Below are 17673 nucleotides of genomic sequence, written 5' to 3'. Positions count from 1 at the left end.
AGCTACTTCATCAAATGTTTCTGGAACAAAATAATGGAACCTTTATAAATTACTGATTTCATATAATGAGCTATTATGAATTTTTTGTTACCGAACAAGTGGATCTGACCAATGAGAGTGGCGAATCTGCGCACTCGTCCCGCCCCCTCGCAGCATCAGCAGCCCCGCCCCTGGTGACGTACAGCGCTCAGCTGTGCGGTAAACAGCGGCGGCGAGCGGCTGCGGATTGATGCCGACCCCACCGCGGGGACGGACGGCCAGCATCAGGAGGCGACATGCCCGCTGCTGCTCCTCATCCGTTTGTCCTTAGACCCTCTGACACCCACATCCTCACCACCTCCACCCTGCGGCACTGATGAAGCCTCCTCTGTCGAACCCACACCGGGCCGAAGGGCGGATAGAGGAGAGAGAGGATGTACTGGCACGTCGCCTTCGCCTGGAGCCGCTCCTGCGCGCTTGAACTGGGCCGGAACAAGAGCCTCTCGCTTGGCTTGTGCGGCTCTGAGGAGGATCTCTCGTTATATGGGTACATTATAGCCTACCCGCTGCAGGAGTGCGGAGGGATCATGTCTGCGTTAGGAGTCGACTCCTGGTGGAGAAAAACGCTCTACATCACCGGGGGCGCGCTGCTCGCCGCCGCTGCCTATTTACTACACGAGCTGCTTGTCATTAGGTATCTATCTATCTATGCAACGTTTATATATTAGCACTCAATAAATAAGCACTGCATAGACAGTGGTGATAATAATATAAATTATAATTACTGCTATCCATGCAGTGCTTGTACTTTTATATATAATTTATAGAAATTTAATGTTTATATTTTAATATATTAATATTTAAATATTTTAGACATTATTTGACATATTTAATATTTTGTAAATAATATTTAACAATTATTATATATAACAATAATTGTATTATTCTGTTTTTGTTATTATTATTACGATTTATGTAATGCTTGTATATATATATATATATATATATATATATATATATATATATATATATATATATATATATCCCCTTTGGATGGAGTGAGAGGGGCATAAACAGGGTTTTTATGTATGAAAAATTACCTAAATTCATGTCAACAAAATGCAATGCAGCCATTCGTTATCCTACGCTGAAGAGTGATGAATACAGTGAATATGAATATCAGAATCAGAACCTGCCAACTGATTGAATTTTGAGCAGTATGCTATTTATTACCTCGTCTACGCATGTTGACATGTTGATGTGTGCTATATCAAGGGCATGGCTGCAGGAGCGTCTCTATATGTAGGCCTTGAGGATGTCTCCTTGTGATATTGTGATGTTATAGAATGACCTTTATCATACCCTTATTGACAATGTGTAAATAGTGACCCGTCAATGTAGAGATCAGAGCCAGCTGGGTTTAATTCTGTGCTTTTGCTTTGTCTCTGACCTTTGCAGAAATGGCAGTGCTGTTAGTACTTAGCAAAACATCTCAGGTTACACAAGGCCCTGGGAAAGGCTTGGTGTTATTTGATGACCATTCACATGAGCTATTGATTCAGACATGCATTACACAAATATAATTACATATTATTAATTGTTTTAAGATCAGAGACACACTTATAAGTACAAAACTGAAGAGAGAACTCTACTGACTGTGATGTTTTGAATGTGTTTCAGCACCACTGAAGTGGACAGCGACTAATCACTAAAGACTGAACTCTGAATCGATCTAAAGTGTTTCTGGAATATTTCTGGTCCATTTTAATTTTTTTTAAAATAATTTTAGGAGTTGATGAACTCTGTTTAAAAATTATAAAATGTAAAAAAAAAAACAAAAAAAAAAACAGAATATTATAACAACCAACCAGGAAACACATTAAAATAATCTAAAAATCTATTTACCCCAATTGTATCAAGTAATTGAATATAATATAATATATAATATAATAATAATATACTTTCTTTCAAACGCAATTAAAAGTATCTAATGTGCCCAAAGCTTTGCACAATAGATAATGCTGTATATGGTCATTTTGAAGAGTTTCTGGTGTGTTTTGAAATAAAATTGTAAAATTGTAGAATATGATAAAGTTGGTTTAAAGAGGATGAAATTTCAAAAAATCCCAGAGACACTGAAGGAAGTAACTAAGCTATATTATAGCAACCATCAATCTGAAAACACATAAAAACTGCATAAAAATCTATTTTTCCCCCTACATAATTCAATTTAATAATATAATTTCTCCCAAGGTAATAATAGGATTTTTCCCATTAGTATCTAATGGGCTCAAAGCTTTTCACAGTAGATGGTGCTGAATCTTGCTCATTTTGGACAGTTTCTGGTGCATTTTTAAAAGAAAATGTACCACTTTATGATGTTTTAGTGTATTTGTGAACTTTTTTTTATCTCCATTAATTTCTAATTCACTTCCATATTTGCTGCCTTGTAGGAAGGAACAGGAGTTGGACTCTGAAGATGCCATCATTCTGCATCAGTTTGCCCGGCCCAAAACTGGAGTGCCTAGCTTGTCCCCTTTCTGCCTGAAGATAGAAACATACCTGCGGATGGCAGACCTTCCTTACCAGGTATCAAAATATATGATAATGATACGTTGTGAAAAGAGGTGGATGTTTTTTAAACATACAAGCTGTTTTCTCCTCAGAACTATTTCGATGGGAAGCTGTCTCCTCAAGGGAAGATGCCTTGGATAGCGTATAATAAGGAGCAGGTGTGCGGGACAGAGTTCATCATCGACTTCCTGGAGGAAAAGCTCGGTGTGAATCTCAACTCCAGCCTGAGTCCTCAAGAGAAAGCCATCTCACGTGCCATAACCAAGATGGTGGAGGAACACTTCTACTGGTGAGAAAGAGCTGGGTGTTTTTCTTCACATATGGTCTAAATCAACCTGATATTTGAATGAACATCTTCAGTGCTTCATTATATTGTAGAAAAACAGAGATCAGATTCACTTGCATAAGTTACTTGAATATTTAAGTTACTGAATGACTGAAATGTGTTAATATTCTACATATGATGCATTTTGCTTTAGGACGATAGCATACTGTCAGTGGGTGGACAATGTGGAAGAGACGCAGAAGATGTTAGCCACAAACGGGCCGCTGAGTGACATGCTCAGGTGGATTTTGAGTCAGGTGACCGGCAGCATTGTGAAGAGAGAGATGTACGGCCATGGGATCGGACGCTTCTCCAAAGAGGAGGTTTACTCTCTGATGGAGAAAGACATGCGCACCCTTGCCACATTCCTTGGTGTGTTTTGAACATTTGAGGCACAGTTTTTTGAGCTTTATTGACAGGATTTGTAGCATTTTAGTCATTTTCTATATTTAATCTAGATCAGGGGTCCTCAACTCTGGACCACACGATCCACTTTCCTGCTCTAAATTGTGATGATATAAACTCATAATTAACTTTTTTTATGAGAAAAAAAATCTGAGAATCAAATATCAGAGGGAAAAAGTCATTTGACATATTTTAACAATTCTGAAAAATATGTAAATTCAGTATTCGGAGAAAACAAATAGTCAAAATTCTGAGAAAAATAGCAGAATTGTAAGATATAAACCACAATTACCTTTATTATTTTTTTACATCTGTGGTAGAAACAAGCTTCCGTAGGTACCTGAGCCATATCTAGAGACCACAACATCATAGCAACAAACCAGAAAACACATGAAAAATATAGAAAAATAATTTTTCTGTTGTTTTATATAATTCAGTTTAATAACAATTTTATCCTGTAGGCAATAAAAAGTATCTAATGGGCCCGGAGCTCTCCACAGTAGATGCTGCTGTATTTGGTCATCTGGCTCAGGCCATGTGGACTCTCCCAGGAACACGTCCAGAGCAGTTAATCAAAGGTGAATTTAATGAACTCATGCTTTTTGTGTATTGTAATACTGTTACATAAAGTTTTGAGTGCATTAACTGAGTGAAGCTGCTTCATCGGTGCAGGCGAGTTCATCAACCTGGCCATGTACTGTGAACGAATCCGCCGTAAATTCTGGCCGGAGTGGTTTGTGGACGTCGACGACCTTTACTACGACGGACTGAGCGAGGAGCCGGATTCTCCTTCTCAGCTTCCGGATTTGGGTCTGTACTCACGCAGCGGCAGCTTCCAGGAGCAGGAAAGTGCTCTGTCGCACCATGACACACCGTCACCAGACAGCGACGCCACCGGGCACTCTCTGTTCGATTCTGACATGGACACCGAATGCTCAGAAACTGAGCATTTGAAGTGAAAACCACACCCTCTTGATGATGTATCTGCACGGGCCCCGCCCCCTTTGTTCTCCCACATGCCCTTTAGCAGGGGAAGGGCTGGTCAAATAAAGATGTGGTAACATAGCAGCGGTTTTCCCAGACTCTCAGCGATGGACAGGTATTCTGACACTTTTTAATTAATGAGAATGAGATTTTATTCAATGAGGGAAGGTCAGGCCATAGAGAATCCAGGGAGAAAAAGTATCAAACAGAATAATAAAGATGGATTAAAGAGTGAGAATGGAACGGAGTGAATGATGCTTCAGCTGAATCACTCCTCCTGTGGTTGTGACATCATCACTGCGCTCGAAATCGACAGAATGACATCATCACATGTGACCACTTCCCTTTCACTGTGTGTGTTTTTGTAGCTAAACAGCATTTCTTACATCCTGGGATTTATTGTTATACGGGTAGACAGACAGAAAGAAGGGTTTTGGGTTCTGATTGAAGTGTGTAAATACTTGTGTGAAACAACTTGACTCATTCTTATAGTCAATCTAAAATTCACATCCAGTTTTATTTGATCATATTTAGCATATTTGATAGTACTCATATTTTACCATGATTTTTCAAAAAAATTATGCGTAAGTATAAATCAAGTAAGCCTAAGTTGCTGTCCAGTATTCATCTTGAAATATAACAATATACAAGTTATTTTTATGATTATTTTATTTATTTGTCACAGCAAAAAGACACTTGAACTACAAAAATTTTCACAATTTCTAAAAGGCCTTTAACTTGCAAAAAAAAAAAAAAAAAAAAAAAAAATATATATATATATATATATATATATATATATATATATATATATATATATATAATCTATCAGTTTGATGAGAGAATGCATATAGTAGATTCAATAGAACAGGTTTTCCAGGACAGTTTTGATCATGTTCATAATTTAGAGGCCTAACTTAACTTTTGTGGTTTAATATCAGTCATATCTCATCAGTACTCCCTGCATGTTTAATTAAGGACAGATTATTATTTGATATTGGGCAAATTATTAATTTAGGAGCAAACACGGTGAATGTATAAATAGATCATTTATTTGTTTGAGGTTCAGTCTATTTTCAGTTGCAAGAAAATGTAAAATCAATATAGTCTGCAATGCAGATCCAGAATCAGTTGCATGCTGTTAAAATCTATATCATGCAAGACTCGTGTATATGTTTTCCTAGCTAAAAACATCACTTGTGTTTGTCGAACAGCAAACACTTCAGATGGATCTGTGATGCAAGAGCGCCTCCTGTGGGCTGCATCATTATTTACTACGACAAAAAAACACTGGACCAGAACAGAACAGAATACCCTGGTAATGCAGCAGTGTTACTCCAATGCAGCCATTACAGGAGACTCATAACACAATACAGATGGAGACAGACAGCTGGTGTGTGTGTGTGTGTGTGTCCATCTGCTGCAGGACTGAGTCTCTGAGTCATCTTCACACATGAACACACTCGCAGGAATGATCTCCTAGGGTCCGATGCACAACGAATGACACATGCAGGACGGGAGACTTATGTTTTTCTGTTCCTTAGTGAGATTTAATCCGTATCTTGCTGTGCCGTACAAACTTCCTTCCTGTTGCCACCAAAGCCCTTTTAAAATCTTAAACATAATCCTGCATTAAGATGCTGTCTATATAGAGCATTTATTAGAAAGAATGCCCCTTCAAATCCAAATGTACTTATCTGATGTTTTTTTAAATGAAGCATTATTAGAAAAAACGATTTTAAATAAACATTGGGTTAATTAACTGGTGCTTTTTTCAGAAATAAAATGTTTGCATGCCAGCAATTATTTAAATGTGCCAAAGACTTAAAGGAACAGTTCACCCAAAAAGGAACATTTGCTGATGATTTATTCACCCTTTGACCATACAACATAGAGATTAGTTTTTTTTTTCTCTGTAGTGAATGGGTGCCATCAGAATGAGAGTCCAGACAGCTAATAAAAGCATCACAATAATCCACATTACTCCAGTATATCAGTTAATATCTTGTGAAGTTGGAGAAAGCAATATTATTAACAGAGGACTAATATTTTAACCTAAAGCAATGATTTAGAGTTAAAAATGTCTTACAGATGAATTTGTTTCTTTTAAACACACAGATTTTCACTACACAATACATTATTTGATGGACTGGAGTGGTGTGGATTATTGTGATGTTTTCATCAACTGTTTGGACTCTCATTCTGACGGCACCCATTCACTGCAGAGGATCTATTGGTGAGCAACTGATGTAGTGCTACATTTCTCCAAATCTGTTCCGATGATAAAACAAAATAATTTACATCTTGGAAGGCCTGAGTACATTTTCAGCAAATTAAAATTTTTCTGGTGAACCATTCCTTCAAAGTACAAAGTCAAAAAATTGACAGTCAGTCTGAGTTAAACCATAATCTTTCTTAAGATGTTTGTTTGTTTGCTTTTGTATTTTTCTTGATTTAAGATTTAAATAAAAATAAAATAATAATAATATATTTTAATATTTAAAAATATATATTTAAATGTTTTGTTTGTACTATGTGTTAATCCTGGACCACTTGATCTTTTTTTATTTATTGCTTGTGATTTAATTTATGTTTTGAAAGTATTGCAAAAGACTTATTCTTGACTTTTAATGAGTTGTTATATTTCTTCATGAATATCTGCAGTTGTTTTAGTTCCTGTGAGAGTTGTGTGTTTTACACAGTTTTCTTTTTGATCATATTGAATGAATTTCAGATGATGCTCACTAGGCCAGAATTCAAGGCTTGTCTTCAAAAGCTCACTTTAGGCGTTACAGACTATTGCAAATTAATTTTTAATGGTTCCTTGTTGAGCTTTAGTTTCTAGCTAGTTTTATCATCCATACATGACAATCGTGTATTTATTTTCCTCACAAGTCATACAGTCCCACTCATATGCCAAAAGTGATAGAAATATGGCAACCCAAAGATGGAATAATGTTGGAAAGGCAATGGTAGGGAGTCCAAGTCTCATGTTTATTTTCATGTGTGTGTGCTGATTTTAGAGCCATATTACAGAGTCTATGTTGTGTGTATCATGACCCCGGGGGATTTATGGATTTATTATAGGCTATACATAATATTGGGGAGGCAGGGGTTGTGGACATGAACAAATGGTCACTGTAACATAAGGAACCCAAATTGTCTGATAATTGTATTAAAGATTAAACCACGTTTCATGAAATATAGCTGTATTAAATGAACTGTTCCTTGCTCTATGTGTGGTTTCTGATTGCAGTTCATTCTTTAATTCTTAATATTTATTCCTAATAAGCCTACATATAATTTAGAAGGATTTTTAAACTCCCTCATTTCTGAAGCCTAGAGAACAATTACTTAAATCATATCAGTATAGCGTGTATATACTGTCACAAAGCCTTTTTTTTTATTGTGTTTTATGTTGAATAGTTTTAGTTTAATAATTCATTCATTCAGTTAATATGAATCAATTGCAAACTGCAATTGCCTGTTTGCATGCCAGATTTTTTTTAAATCCTAAGATTGTTAAATATTGATCCAATGTATTTAGGTGCCACCTGCTCCAACAGAACAACTTTCCAAAGGTAAAAACTTTCTCTCAAACACAAATGAATATGAATCACAACCAACATACAATGACTTGAGACTTTTGACTTGCACTTTACCAAACCTATACAAACCTCTACAGGTACCATCTGAACTAACTCGGTGAGTGACTAGAAACTAGAAACTACTAGAAAGTGTTTTTATAAAACACACCCCCGAGCTCATATTACATTAGGATACTTTATGCCAGTATGTTTGACTAAACAGAACATGCAAACATATAGACGACTGTAATATCTAAATTTCATTAAGAATTGCTTTTCTCCAACACATTATCGTCAGTAGATGGCGCTCACTGCACACACACACACACACACACACACACACACACACACACACACACAAATGCGGCTTTACGCCGTTTTCCAAGGCCCTAAGATTCACTATTCATTATCAATACACAGCAAATAAAACTGACATCTTAAATTGTACATTGACGGAGCAATAACTTATATTGTTTTACAGGTAATAGCCGATTAGAAACGACCGGCCTGTTTAAAAATGGAAAGCAATTTTATCTTATAAAAGCTATTAATTAGAAAATTAAGATCTCACTAATGTTGTAGCAGTAGTCTGATATTTTGTTTCCATTAATGTATTTAAAATATATAATAATAATAAGTTTTAGATCCAGAATAGCATCAGAAAATATTAACATACGTTGCCGATCTGTTTCTGGACACGTTTGGACCCGTCAGATCCGTCTTCATTAGCAGTGAAATGGCAAACATTTGCCTCCATGGTCACTCAGAAATGGAAGCGAAGGAATTGCATCGGGCTGCGATGGATCTACAGCATCAGCTCATCCTGAAGCAACATTATATTCACACAGCCTTGATGCTCGAATAATGTGTGGAATTGTGAATCCGTTTATCTTGAGGATCTTCATGCGCGGGGCACAGATTGATGAGAGGCACTTCTTCTTATAAAAACGTATTCATTTAATGACAAAAGGCGTTTAAAAACTGTGCAATTTTTCTGTCAAAACCAAAGACATTACTGGTCTCAACAGGGCACACTGACAGCTTGTGCTTTGGCAGTGTCAGGTTAAGTGCACAAATATACAAGTATTCACAGAGCCATAGAAAATTCAAATGAAAAATCCACGCACAATGTCCTTGTTTCTCGATGCAGGCCATCAAATCATTGTGACACAGCTGGTGTAATATTTCTCTTAAAAAAAAAGATACATATTTGGGATAAACAAGAAACACAATAGAGCAAACAGATACAAACATAACGAGGCATATACATTTAGTTGACGCACAAATTCACACAATGCTATAATAATAATGGGCAACGAAAACTGGCCTCTTATTATTATCATTATTATTATATTGTCGTTGTTGTTTTAAAATCTTGATCTGTGTTAATTATGAGCAAGAACAACTAGCCTCTATATTATTATTATTATTATTATTATTATTATTGTCGTCAATATTGTTTTTAAATCTTGTCATTTCCATATAAAGCGTTTCCAGACAAAATAATTAAATTAAATTAAATTAAAAGCTTGGATTGTTTTTATCTTTCATATAAAATATCATAAATTGTACGATTCCGTTTTGGGGTTTTTTAGATTTCCAAATAAACAAAAATTGATTAAAATCTAAATAAGCCACCGTCTCAAATCATGGTGCAAATTTTGGTGCATTATAAAAATTCACTCAAAATGTTAAGAAACCCCAATTGGGTGGTTACTTATGAAGAGCTGGTATCACTGAATTTTATTTATAGAAATAGAAATTTCGATATGGTCCAAAGCACTGTGCGCTTCTAGGTTTTACTGTTTTCCTCAGGCCTCTGTTTTGCACCAGCAGAGTGAATCCGTGATCTGCATGAAATCGGCCTGCTTTGCCTGTGAACGACACACAGCGGCACTTGGCAGCCTTTGTTGTGACCGAAATGAGACTTTTAAAGAACTGATCACGTTTGCATTTAACAGTGATACTTTCAGATAAGTTAACATATAGCCACATAATGTTAAGTATAATAATAAATATTATTATTGTTGCTTTTGTTGTTAATTGTGCATGTTAGGTTTTTTATTTATTTAAATAATTTAGATATATTTCGTTTATAATAATAATAATTATTATTTGGTTATTTATTGGCATAAAGGCCAATAAAAAGCAGACACAATCTTAATGAGTATTAAACATTTTGTGATCGTGACGGAAATAATAATGATAATAATAATAATGAAGCATTTGCCATTAGTATGTGTAAGAGAATGCACAGTAGACTGCAGCAGATTAATTTCAATCCGTAATAAACCTTTTCTGGTCATGAGGGGAAGATGGCGCGCCCCCGACGCCTTTTTCACAGCTTTCGGTTGGAAGTGATATGATGCTTTCACAGATCCCCGGACTTGAAAAGAAATCTTAAATAAAATAATATTTACGTTCCCTCTTTAGGTTCAGCCGCTGCGCGTAACGACTCAGAGCGTGTTTTCTCGCGCCCGTGCCGGTAAATTGTTCGCGCAACCACGCGCGCTCCGCGCCCTTGGAGGTGCCACACACAGAGACACTTCATCACCGTCGGTCCGCCCCGAGCGGGCTTGTGACCGGGACAAAGAGACAGTCGATTATGTTCAGGCCGCCCCTTTCTCACGGAACAGGTGTCTGCGCGCCGTGGTGAGGCGAGGCGTCCCCGTACACATCCTCGTTCCCGGCCATCGGTCCGTTTTGGGGCGTCATTCGCTTCTCCTTCTGCCGCCGGTTGCAAAACCAGACCCGCACAACCTCCTTCTCCAGCTGCAGGCTATCCGCCAGCGAAGTGATCTCCGACGCACCGGGTTTCGGGCACTTGAGGAAATGGCTCTCCAGGGCCCCTTTGACACTCACCTCGATGGAGGTCCGCTTTTTCCTCTTCCTCCCCTGCGCAGCAATCTTATCCAGGCTGGTCGGGCTTCCTGAGGTGGAGTCCGCCTCCTCCAGCCATTTGTTCAGCAGGGGCTTGAGTTTGCACATGTTTTTGAAGCTCAGCTGGAGCGCCTCGAACCTGCAGATGGTGGTCTGGGAGAAGACATTGCCGTAAAGGGTGCCCAGCGCGAGCCCCACGTCCGCCTGCGTAAACCCCAGCTTGATCCGGCGCTGCTTGAACTGCTTGGCGAACTGCTCCAGGTCGTCCGAGGTCGGCGTGTCCTCGTCCGAGTGCAGGCTCTGCGGGTGGCCGTGCTCGCTCAGATGCGGGCTGTGGTGGTCCTCGTGGTGCATCCCCGGTTCGCCGTACCCGGACTGAGAGTAGATCAAGCTCTGCCCGTTGGAGGTGCTCATGCTCGGCATAGTGGTCGCGCGCCAAGCGCCCGCCTCGTGATGCTGCTGGCTTTGCTGCACCAGATGCGCCTGTCTCGGCGAATGCTGCAGCTCCTCCACCGGCTTAATGTCCTGCTCGCCCAGCGGGCTGGCGGGCCATGGCGACCCCTCTCCCCCGTGAGACAGCGCCGCCGTCAGCCACTGGTGCGCGTGGCCGAGCGTGCTCCCGCTGCTCTGCAGTGTGGTGTACTCGCTCTGCAGAAGGCTGTGCGCGTCCCTGTAGGCCGGCGGCGGCGGCGTCTGCTGCATGCTGCCGGGCTCCGAGTTGGACGTGAGGATGCTGTAGTGGTTGGACGCCGCGGTCGCCATAGTTTCCACAGCTACTCTGTGCCACAGGCGGCTCCCCAGCGCGCCAGAGCCGCGAGGACGCAGAGGCGCGCACCTGAGATCCGCCTCGCGCTGCTGTCTATTGGTCAGAAGCGCTTAACAGATGTGACAGCGGCGCGTTCATTGGTCGCAGTAGATTCGACAGAAGCCCCATCCCATTGCGTTCGCCTAAAAAACAAGCACAGAGGAATCAGCAGTGACAGGGCGCAGTGGGCTCCAAAGCATCCAGTCTGGCTTTCGTTAAGTTTTTCTTAAAGTTGAAACGTTTCACAATTTAATATTAACATGCTGTTTTATTTGGCTGTTACTTATAGGATAGTTATTCCAATATATATTCCAATTCAATAATAAATTGTAGCTTAGTTTCGACATTATTGGATATTTAATGAGTGCTTTGTCCAAAAAGGAATACAATTTATTATATACCGTAGCTATTGGCCCAAAGCATTTCAAATAAAAGGTAAACAAACAAACAAACAAAGAAAAATAATTTTATCAAAATAGTTTAAATGTGTAAGCAAATTAATTAAGTATATTTATATCTTATATTAAGTTAATATTACTGGATAAAACAAAATGCTTTTCAACAAAAAATAAAATAATGATATTTGGTTCATAATATATTTCAAATAGAAAATAAAGACTAATACTATTAATCAAATTCAGAAATGTGATTTGCACTTTAAAATATATTTCACAACACTTTGTGATATCTACTCTATTTTAACTTAATTTTCTTCATTAAAATTATAATTTAAAAATGTATTTTCTTTGTTAAAATTAAATTCAAATTGAAAAGGTGCAGTGAGCTCATGACTGCTTATTGAAAATCTGGCACGACTATTTTATTTTACTTATTTATATATATTAAAAAAAAAAAAATAAGGCAAAAAAATAAAATAAAAAAATCACAATAGTAAACTTCAATGAGGTGTAATGCCATCCTTACAGTGTATATGAAAAAAGTTAAATGGTTATCTGAGCTGATGATATTACGATAATTATATTTGTTTATATTATTATATGATTGAAATAACAACACTCTATGTACTGATGTGATTTCAGAGTCTCTCTGTTTCTCCCTCATGGCTCAAGGAGGGGGCATATTTCTCGGGCCCCTGTCCGTTGCCATGGCAAGAGGTGAATGAAACAACGCCGCCCACGTCACAGCTGCTCGAGCCTTTTCTCTCTCTCTCCCCCGCACACATAAAGCCCATTTCAAAGCCTGAAAAGCACATGCAGGGCATCGCAGGGCCAGAGAGAGGTGAATGACAGTCTCAACCTCCACCCCAGCCACGGACTTTTGTAAACATGCACCCACATGCACTGTTCTCCACACATTTTTTTGCACTCCCTTATAAAGCATCTCTGTGTGCTACGTAAAAAAAAAAAAAAACATGTCTAAAAAAGCATGATAATCCCATGATACTAATTGGGAATGCAGATTGCCCAATGTTCATGAGATTTGGTGAAACGCAAGGAGCGGTCGTGTTAATTGAGTTGTAATTTTAAGATTCAGAAGCTTTAACAGAGTCGTGCACGGCCAAGCAGAAAACACATTAGCTTAATAAAGTAATATGCAAACTATGGGCTGTTCAGTTACACATCCTAATAATGCATAAATGATGCTATACCCATTAAAGGGACGAAGAGGCCCAGCGTTTATAATTATTAAACAGTTATTTCTCTGGCAGTTCCTCCAATTTGTGTTTGAGAGAATAAAAATTAATGGTGAATAATCTGAGCAATAAATTAGCAGTAATTATATCGACCCTGTGCTGGAGTTGTTTAATTTCTCATGGCTTAATTAGAAAGGACTGTTGAGTAATTAAATGTTCCGATTGAAAACATGATCATCTTGGGGATTTGTCTTCTTATACTTTTTTTTTTTCATAGCATGAGCAGAACAGTCTGGTAACACTGAATTATAACTTTAAAGTCCATAATTTTTATTAGAAAAGGAAATAAAATAAAACACATGATAGGTAAAAAAAACTGATAGCCTGAATACACTGTAAGTTGCTTTGGATAAAAGCGTCTGCTAAATGCATACATTTAATTTTAAAATAAAATATAAAACATGTATATAAAAAATTAAACAGTACATTATGAATAGCCTATATATGAAAATATTGAAATATTGTAAAACACATTTTTTATTTTAACATTTTTTATGACATGATATGTTTAGTATAATATATACAAACACTCATATTACATGTATACATGTGATGAGCAGTAAAATTATAGTGAAACAACAATAATAGGCAAGAATAGGAAGTGAAAGAAAAAGAAGAAAAAAGGGCAATTAAAATATATATATATATATATATATATATATATATATATATATATATATATATATATATATATATATATATACAAAAACTATACAATGTATACAGATATATCAAATATTTATTGTAAAACACATTTTTATAGAGTGTGATTAGTTAGTTTTGCAATAGAAAGTACATTGTGGTAATAAAACGATTTTCTTATATTTTCCAGTGTCCAGTCTTTGAATTTATTTAATTTGAATTTTTATTTAATTCTCCAGTCTTTGAATTTACATTTTACAAATCAGTTACAATTTATGCCACCATATCTATCTATATATATATATATATATATATATATATATATATACACACAATGTATATATATATATATATTACATTGTGTATTCTGTCAGTTTGAATGTGTGTGTGGGGTTTGTCTGGGGTTCACCTGTGGTAGATATAAGGGGTGGATGAGCTCCTACAGACCCTCATTCACATGTAATTAGTCTGCACAAAGGGCTCGTTAAATCTGTAATCCACATGCCTCCTCTCCCTTTGATAATGTTGGTCAACTGTGAGAGAATGGCTATTATGCTCCTTATAAAAGAGGGGCAGTTCAGCTCTCTGTATTAAGGCCCCCACTGTGCACAGCAAAACTGGGGTCAATAGCACCCCAAACACACTCGCTCAGACATACATGCAGCAGAAACTCCGGCTCATCACTTATTTCATTAGGTCAAACCAAACCTTCAGTCTAAAGGAACCGCCTGTTTGACAAGCACAATATTTCATTGAACAAATATGTACTCATAAAATTTAAATAAATACTCACAGTCAACTATATTTTCAAATTAATTATCAAAGCTAAAATAGGTTCTGTACTGTATACTCAATGCATATATTAATATTTAGAAATCATATTAAAAATAATAACAATAATAATATTTCTCTTGCTCGTTTTCCTCTTACACCCAGATCCAACGGCTCTCTCATTTTTTATTGGGTAGTTGTTTAAATATGTCTACTTTTGAAGCCCGGTGGGTACATCAGTTATTACATTAAATGCAGAATTGAATGTATTTTTCACAAGGGTTTTGGATTGTAATGGGGTTATGATTAAAGCTCCTGCATGCTTCTATCCCATCTATGGTCTGCACATTCAGAATTTAGCTCCATGTCTACGATGTTCCTCTAATTTAGAGCATTTGTGAGGATTATGCATTTTCCACCCGATTGTGACAAACATTTGGCGCTGGTTGGAGTGAGTGGGAAAATGACACTGCATCATCATCAGATTAAGTAATCCAGAGGTGTCTGTGTCTCTGGCTTTGTGTGGGAGGATATAATGAATACACTAATTAGGGGTATTATTCAGATAATGGGTGTAAGTCTTTGTCTGAGAAGCTTAGGCAGTTATGATAAAACTGTAATGTGCAAATCCAAAGTCATTAGATATTTAGTTGATTATCCAAGATCTTTGGTAGGCGCCTTACTCGCAGCCTGATAGAGATGATTGATTTCTCCTGTTCCCTGAACTTTTATGACTTGATGGGAATAATACTAAAGTCTCTTTTCCTGGAGTTTGGTAGTTTAATGGCTGTTTGGATTTTACTGCCTTTGCAATAGACCATTAAAAATCCACATGGGTGTTTTGAACGTTTTGGCATCCTGATCTATTCTCTGAGGATGTGGGAGTATAAATATAAATCATGTTTTCAGGCCACCGTGGCTTTAAATTTCTTCTAGTTGCAACCATTGACCCTTTGTTATGTATGCTTAAACCTCGTCATACAACTCATGATTCTGGCTAGCACATTTAATATTTCAGTTTGGGGATATGCTGCTTCTGATTGGTCAGAAGCTCAAACAATGAGTTGATTTTTCGTAATATTCACTGTCATCCATTTCAATCACTCTGTATATCAAAAATTCAACACAACTGGAACAGGTAATACAATCACAACTAGTTCAATCTTTTATCTCAGTTAGCAATTGTATTGTCGTGCAAAGGACTCCAGAAGATTTGAGTATTACTTTTATAACTATTAAAATAATGTACTAGTAAAACTTTTTGAATGATTAACTATATTAAATATTAATATTTCATGTTCATGGAATCAGTTGACTGTATGTCATCATTATATAATCGCGATACATGAATTTTTTTCAGCATAAAAATATTCTAGAAAATAAAAAATGATCCTTATGCTAACAAGAACATTAGCATCAGAACATGAAACTAGAACATCTGAGCACTTCTCCTAATAACAGCATCAACAGCCCAACAATTATAGAACTCACTATATTTAAGCTAGAACCTCGGCATCAGAACGTTCCAGTGACCTAGAACAAAATAATTCAGTTTAAGTAAAATTCAGTAAAAATGTGACTGAGCGTCAAAACATCTCTAATGTTCAATAGCATTCTAGAACATTTGAACTCTCCTTAGAACTGTCAGTATCAGTCAGTGATCATTCCAGTGATCTAGAACAGTAAAGTTCTCTTCATGTGTGAATATTAGCATCAAACTCCTCCAGTGTTCTAGATATCTATAATGTAGGCATAAGCTTTAGCATTCTACAACATTAATGCGTGAACGACTACAGCAGAACACTTCAACAATCTAAATCTCCAAGGATCTAGAATAGCAAAATTGTGCTTAAAACTGCAGTTGGTAACTTTTGACGCTCTAGCGGTTAATAAACAGAACTGCTTGCTTCTTGCGGAAGAACATCTTAGCCGGATCTACTTCTCTCTGTTTATGTCTATGAAGAATCACAAAGGTACTGGGCTATTTTTAGCAATCTAAAATAGTCAGAATATAAACACTTATTATAGGTGCACCCTAGAGATTCAGGACAAGCTAAAAACACAGTTTGGAAAATGGATTCATGGTGAACTCGCTTATTATATAAAATTTTCTACATTTTGAACACAAACAAAGTTACGGACCGCAGCTCTGATTGGTTGTTTTTTTACCGGGAGCGGATGGCTTTCTGCAAATGGCAATAGGACCACTGGGAGGAGCCAGAGGAGCTTGATTTTTTCACAGATTACCTGTCTCATATTCAACTGTCAGGACATAATGACCGGTTTAACAAATATGTAAAAAATATATTTTTTACAAAAGTTACCTACTGCAGCTTTAAGTAAAAATAAATGAATATCAGCATCAAAATACCTCCAGTGTTCTAGAGCATTAGATATCTATAGCATTTTATAGCATGCTAGAACATTAGAACTTTCATAATTTGTCATTAGCATCTGGAAATACCAGTCATATAGAACAACTGTAAAATATGAATGCGTCAATTAGAACACATTAGAACTATCTGTATGTGTGAACTCCAGCATCAGAACATTCCCATGATTCAAAACCAGTAATACTCCCCTCATGAACCTCAGGACACTCTTCTAGAACAGTCGAATCTTGAAAGCCCTCATGGATCGATAGAGATGGGCTAACCTCAGATTAAACCCAGATTTCAACCCTTGGTTTGTCTCACTGGGGATTTATACAGAAGTATATCAGTCCAGATCAATACAGCTGTCTGAACTAGGGGTTAAAAAGGAGGTTAATCTCTGCTGCTGAACACCGATGGCCACACTAACAGCTGGAGAAGAGCTGAATCTGTGCATCCAACACAGGTTAACAATGAAACCCTGGTCAGGACAGACAGCGGAGATGGAATGGAGGATGGTGTGTGTGTGTGTTTAGCTGTTAGTATGCACTAAATGGTTCAACTACACATTAGAAAATAAATAATACCCCTTTGTTTGGGCCTTTGTTGTAAGTGGGGGTTAAAAATATGTTTGTTATCATATGATTGTATGAATTTATATGCATGCTCAAATAAGCTTAAAAAGTGTCAGACAAACA

General features: G+C 37.3%; 2 protein-coding genes across 2 annotated transcripts; one reads left to right on the top strand and one right to left on the bottom strand.

Moving 5' to 3' along the window:
- The first annotated feature begins 89 nt into the window (after positions 1-89).
- On the top strand, positions 90-4996 carry LOC113095711 (failed axon connections homolog). Its single transcript, XM_026261059.1, has 6 exons — positions 90-673; positions 2433-2568; positions 2646-2842; positions 3033-3250; positions 3745-3861; positions 3956-4996. Exons 1-6 carry the CDS (start codon positions 414-416, stop codon positions 4240-4242), a joined length of 1215 nt encoding a protein of 404 aa, XP_026116844.1. The 5' UTR covers positions 90-413; the 3' UTR covers positions 4243-4996.
- A 2244-nt stretch (positions 4997-7240) lies between these two features.
- Positions 7241-11654, bottom strand: LOC113095705 (POU domain, class 3, transcription factor 2-like). Its single transcript, XM_026261050.1, has one exon. It carries the CDS (start codon positions 11491-11493, stop codon positions 10477-10479), a length of 1017 nt encoding a protein of 338 aa, XP_026116835.1. The 5' UTR covers positions 11494-11654; the 3' UTR covers positions 7241-10476.
- Positions 11655-17673: the final 6019 nt, after the last annotated feature.

This window comes from Carassius auratus, unplaced genomic scaffold, assembly GCF_003368295.1.
Source record: "Carassius auratus strain Wakin unplaced genomic scaffold, ASM336829v1 scaf_tig00215768, whole genome shotgun sequence".
Taxonomy (NCBI): domain Eukaryota; kingdom Metazoa; phylum Chordata; class Actinopteri; order Cypriniformes; family Cyprinidae; genus Carassius; species Carassius auratus.
The sequence above is the reverse complement of the archived record's forward strand: the minus strand, read 5'-3'. Positions and strand labels throughout refer to the sequence as shown.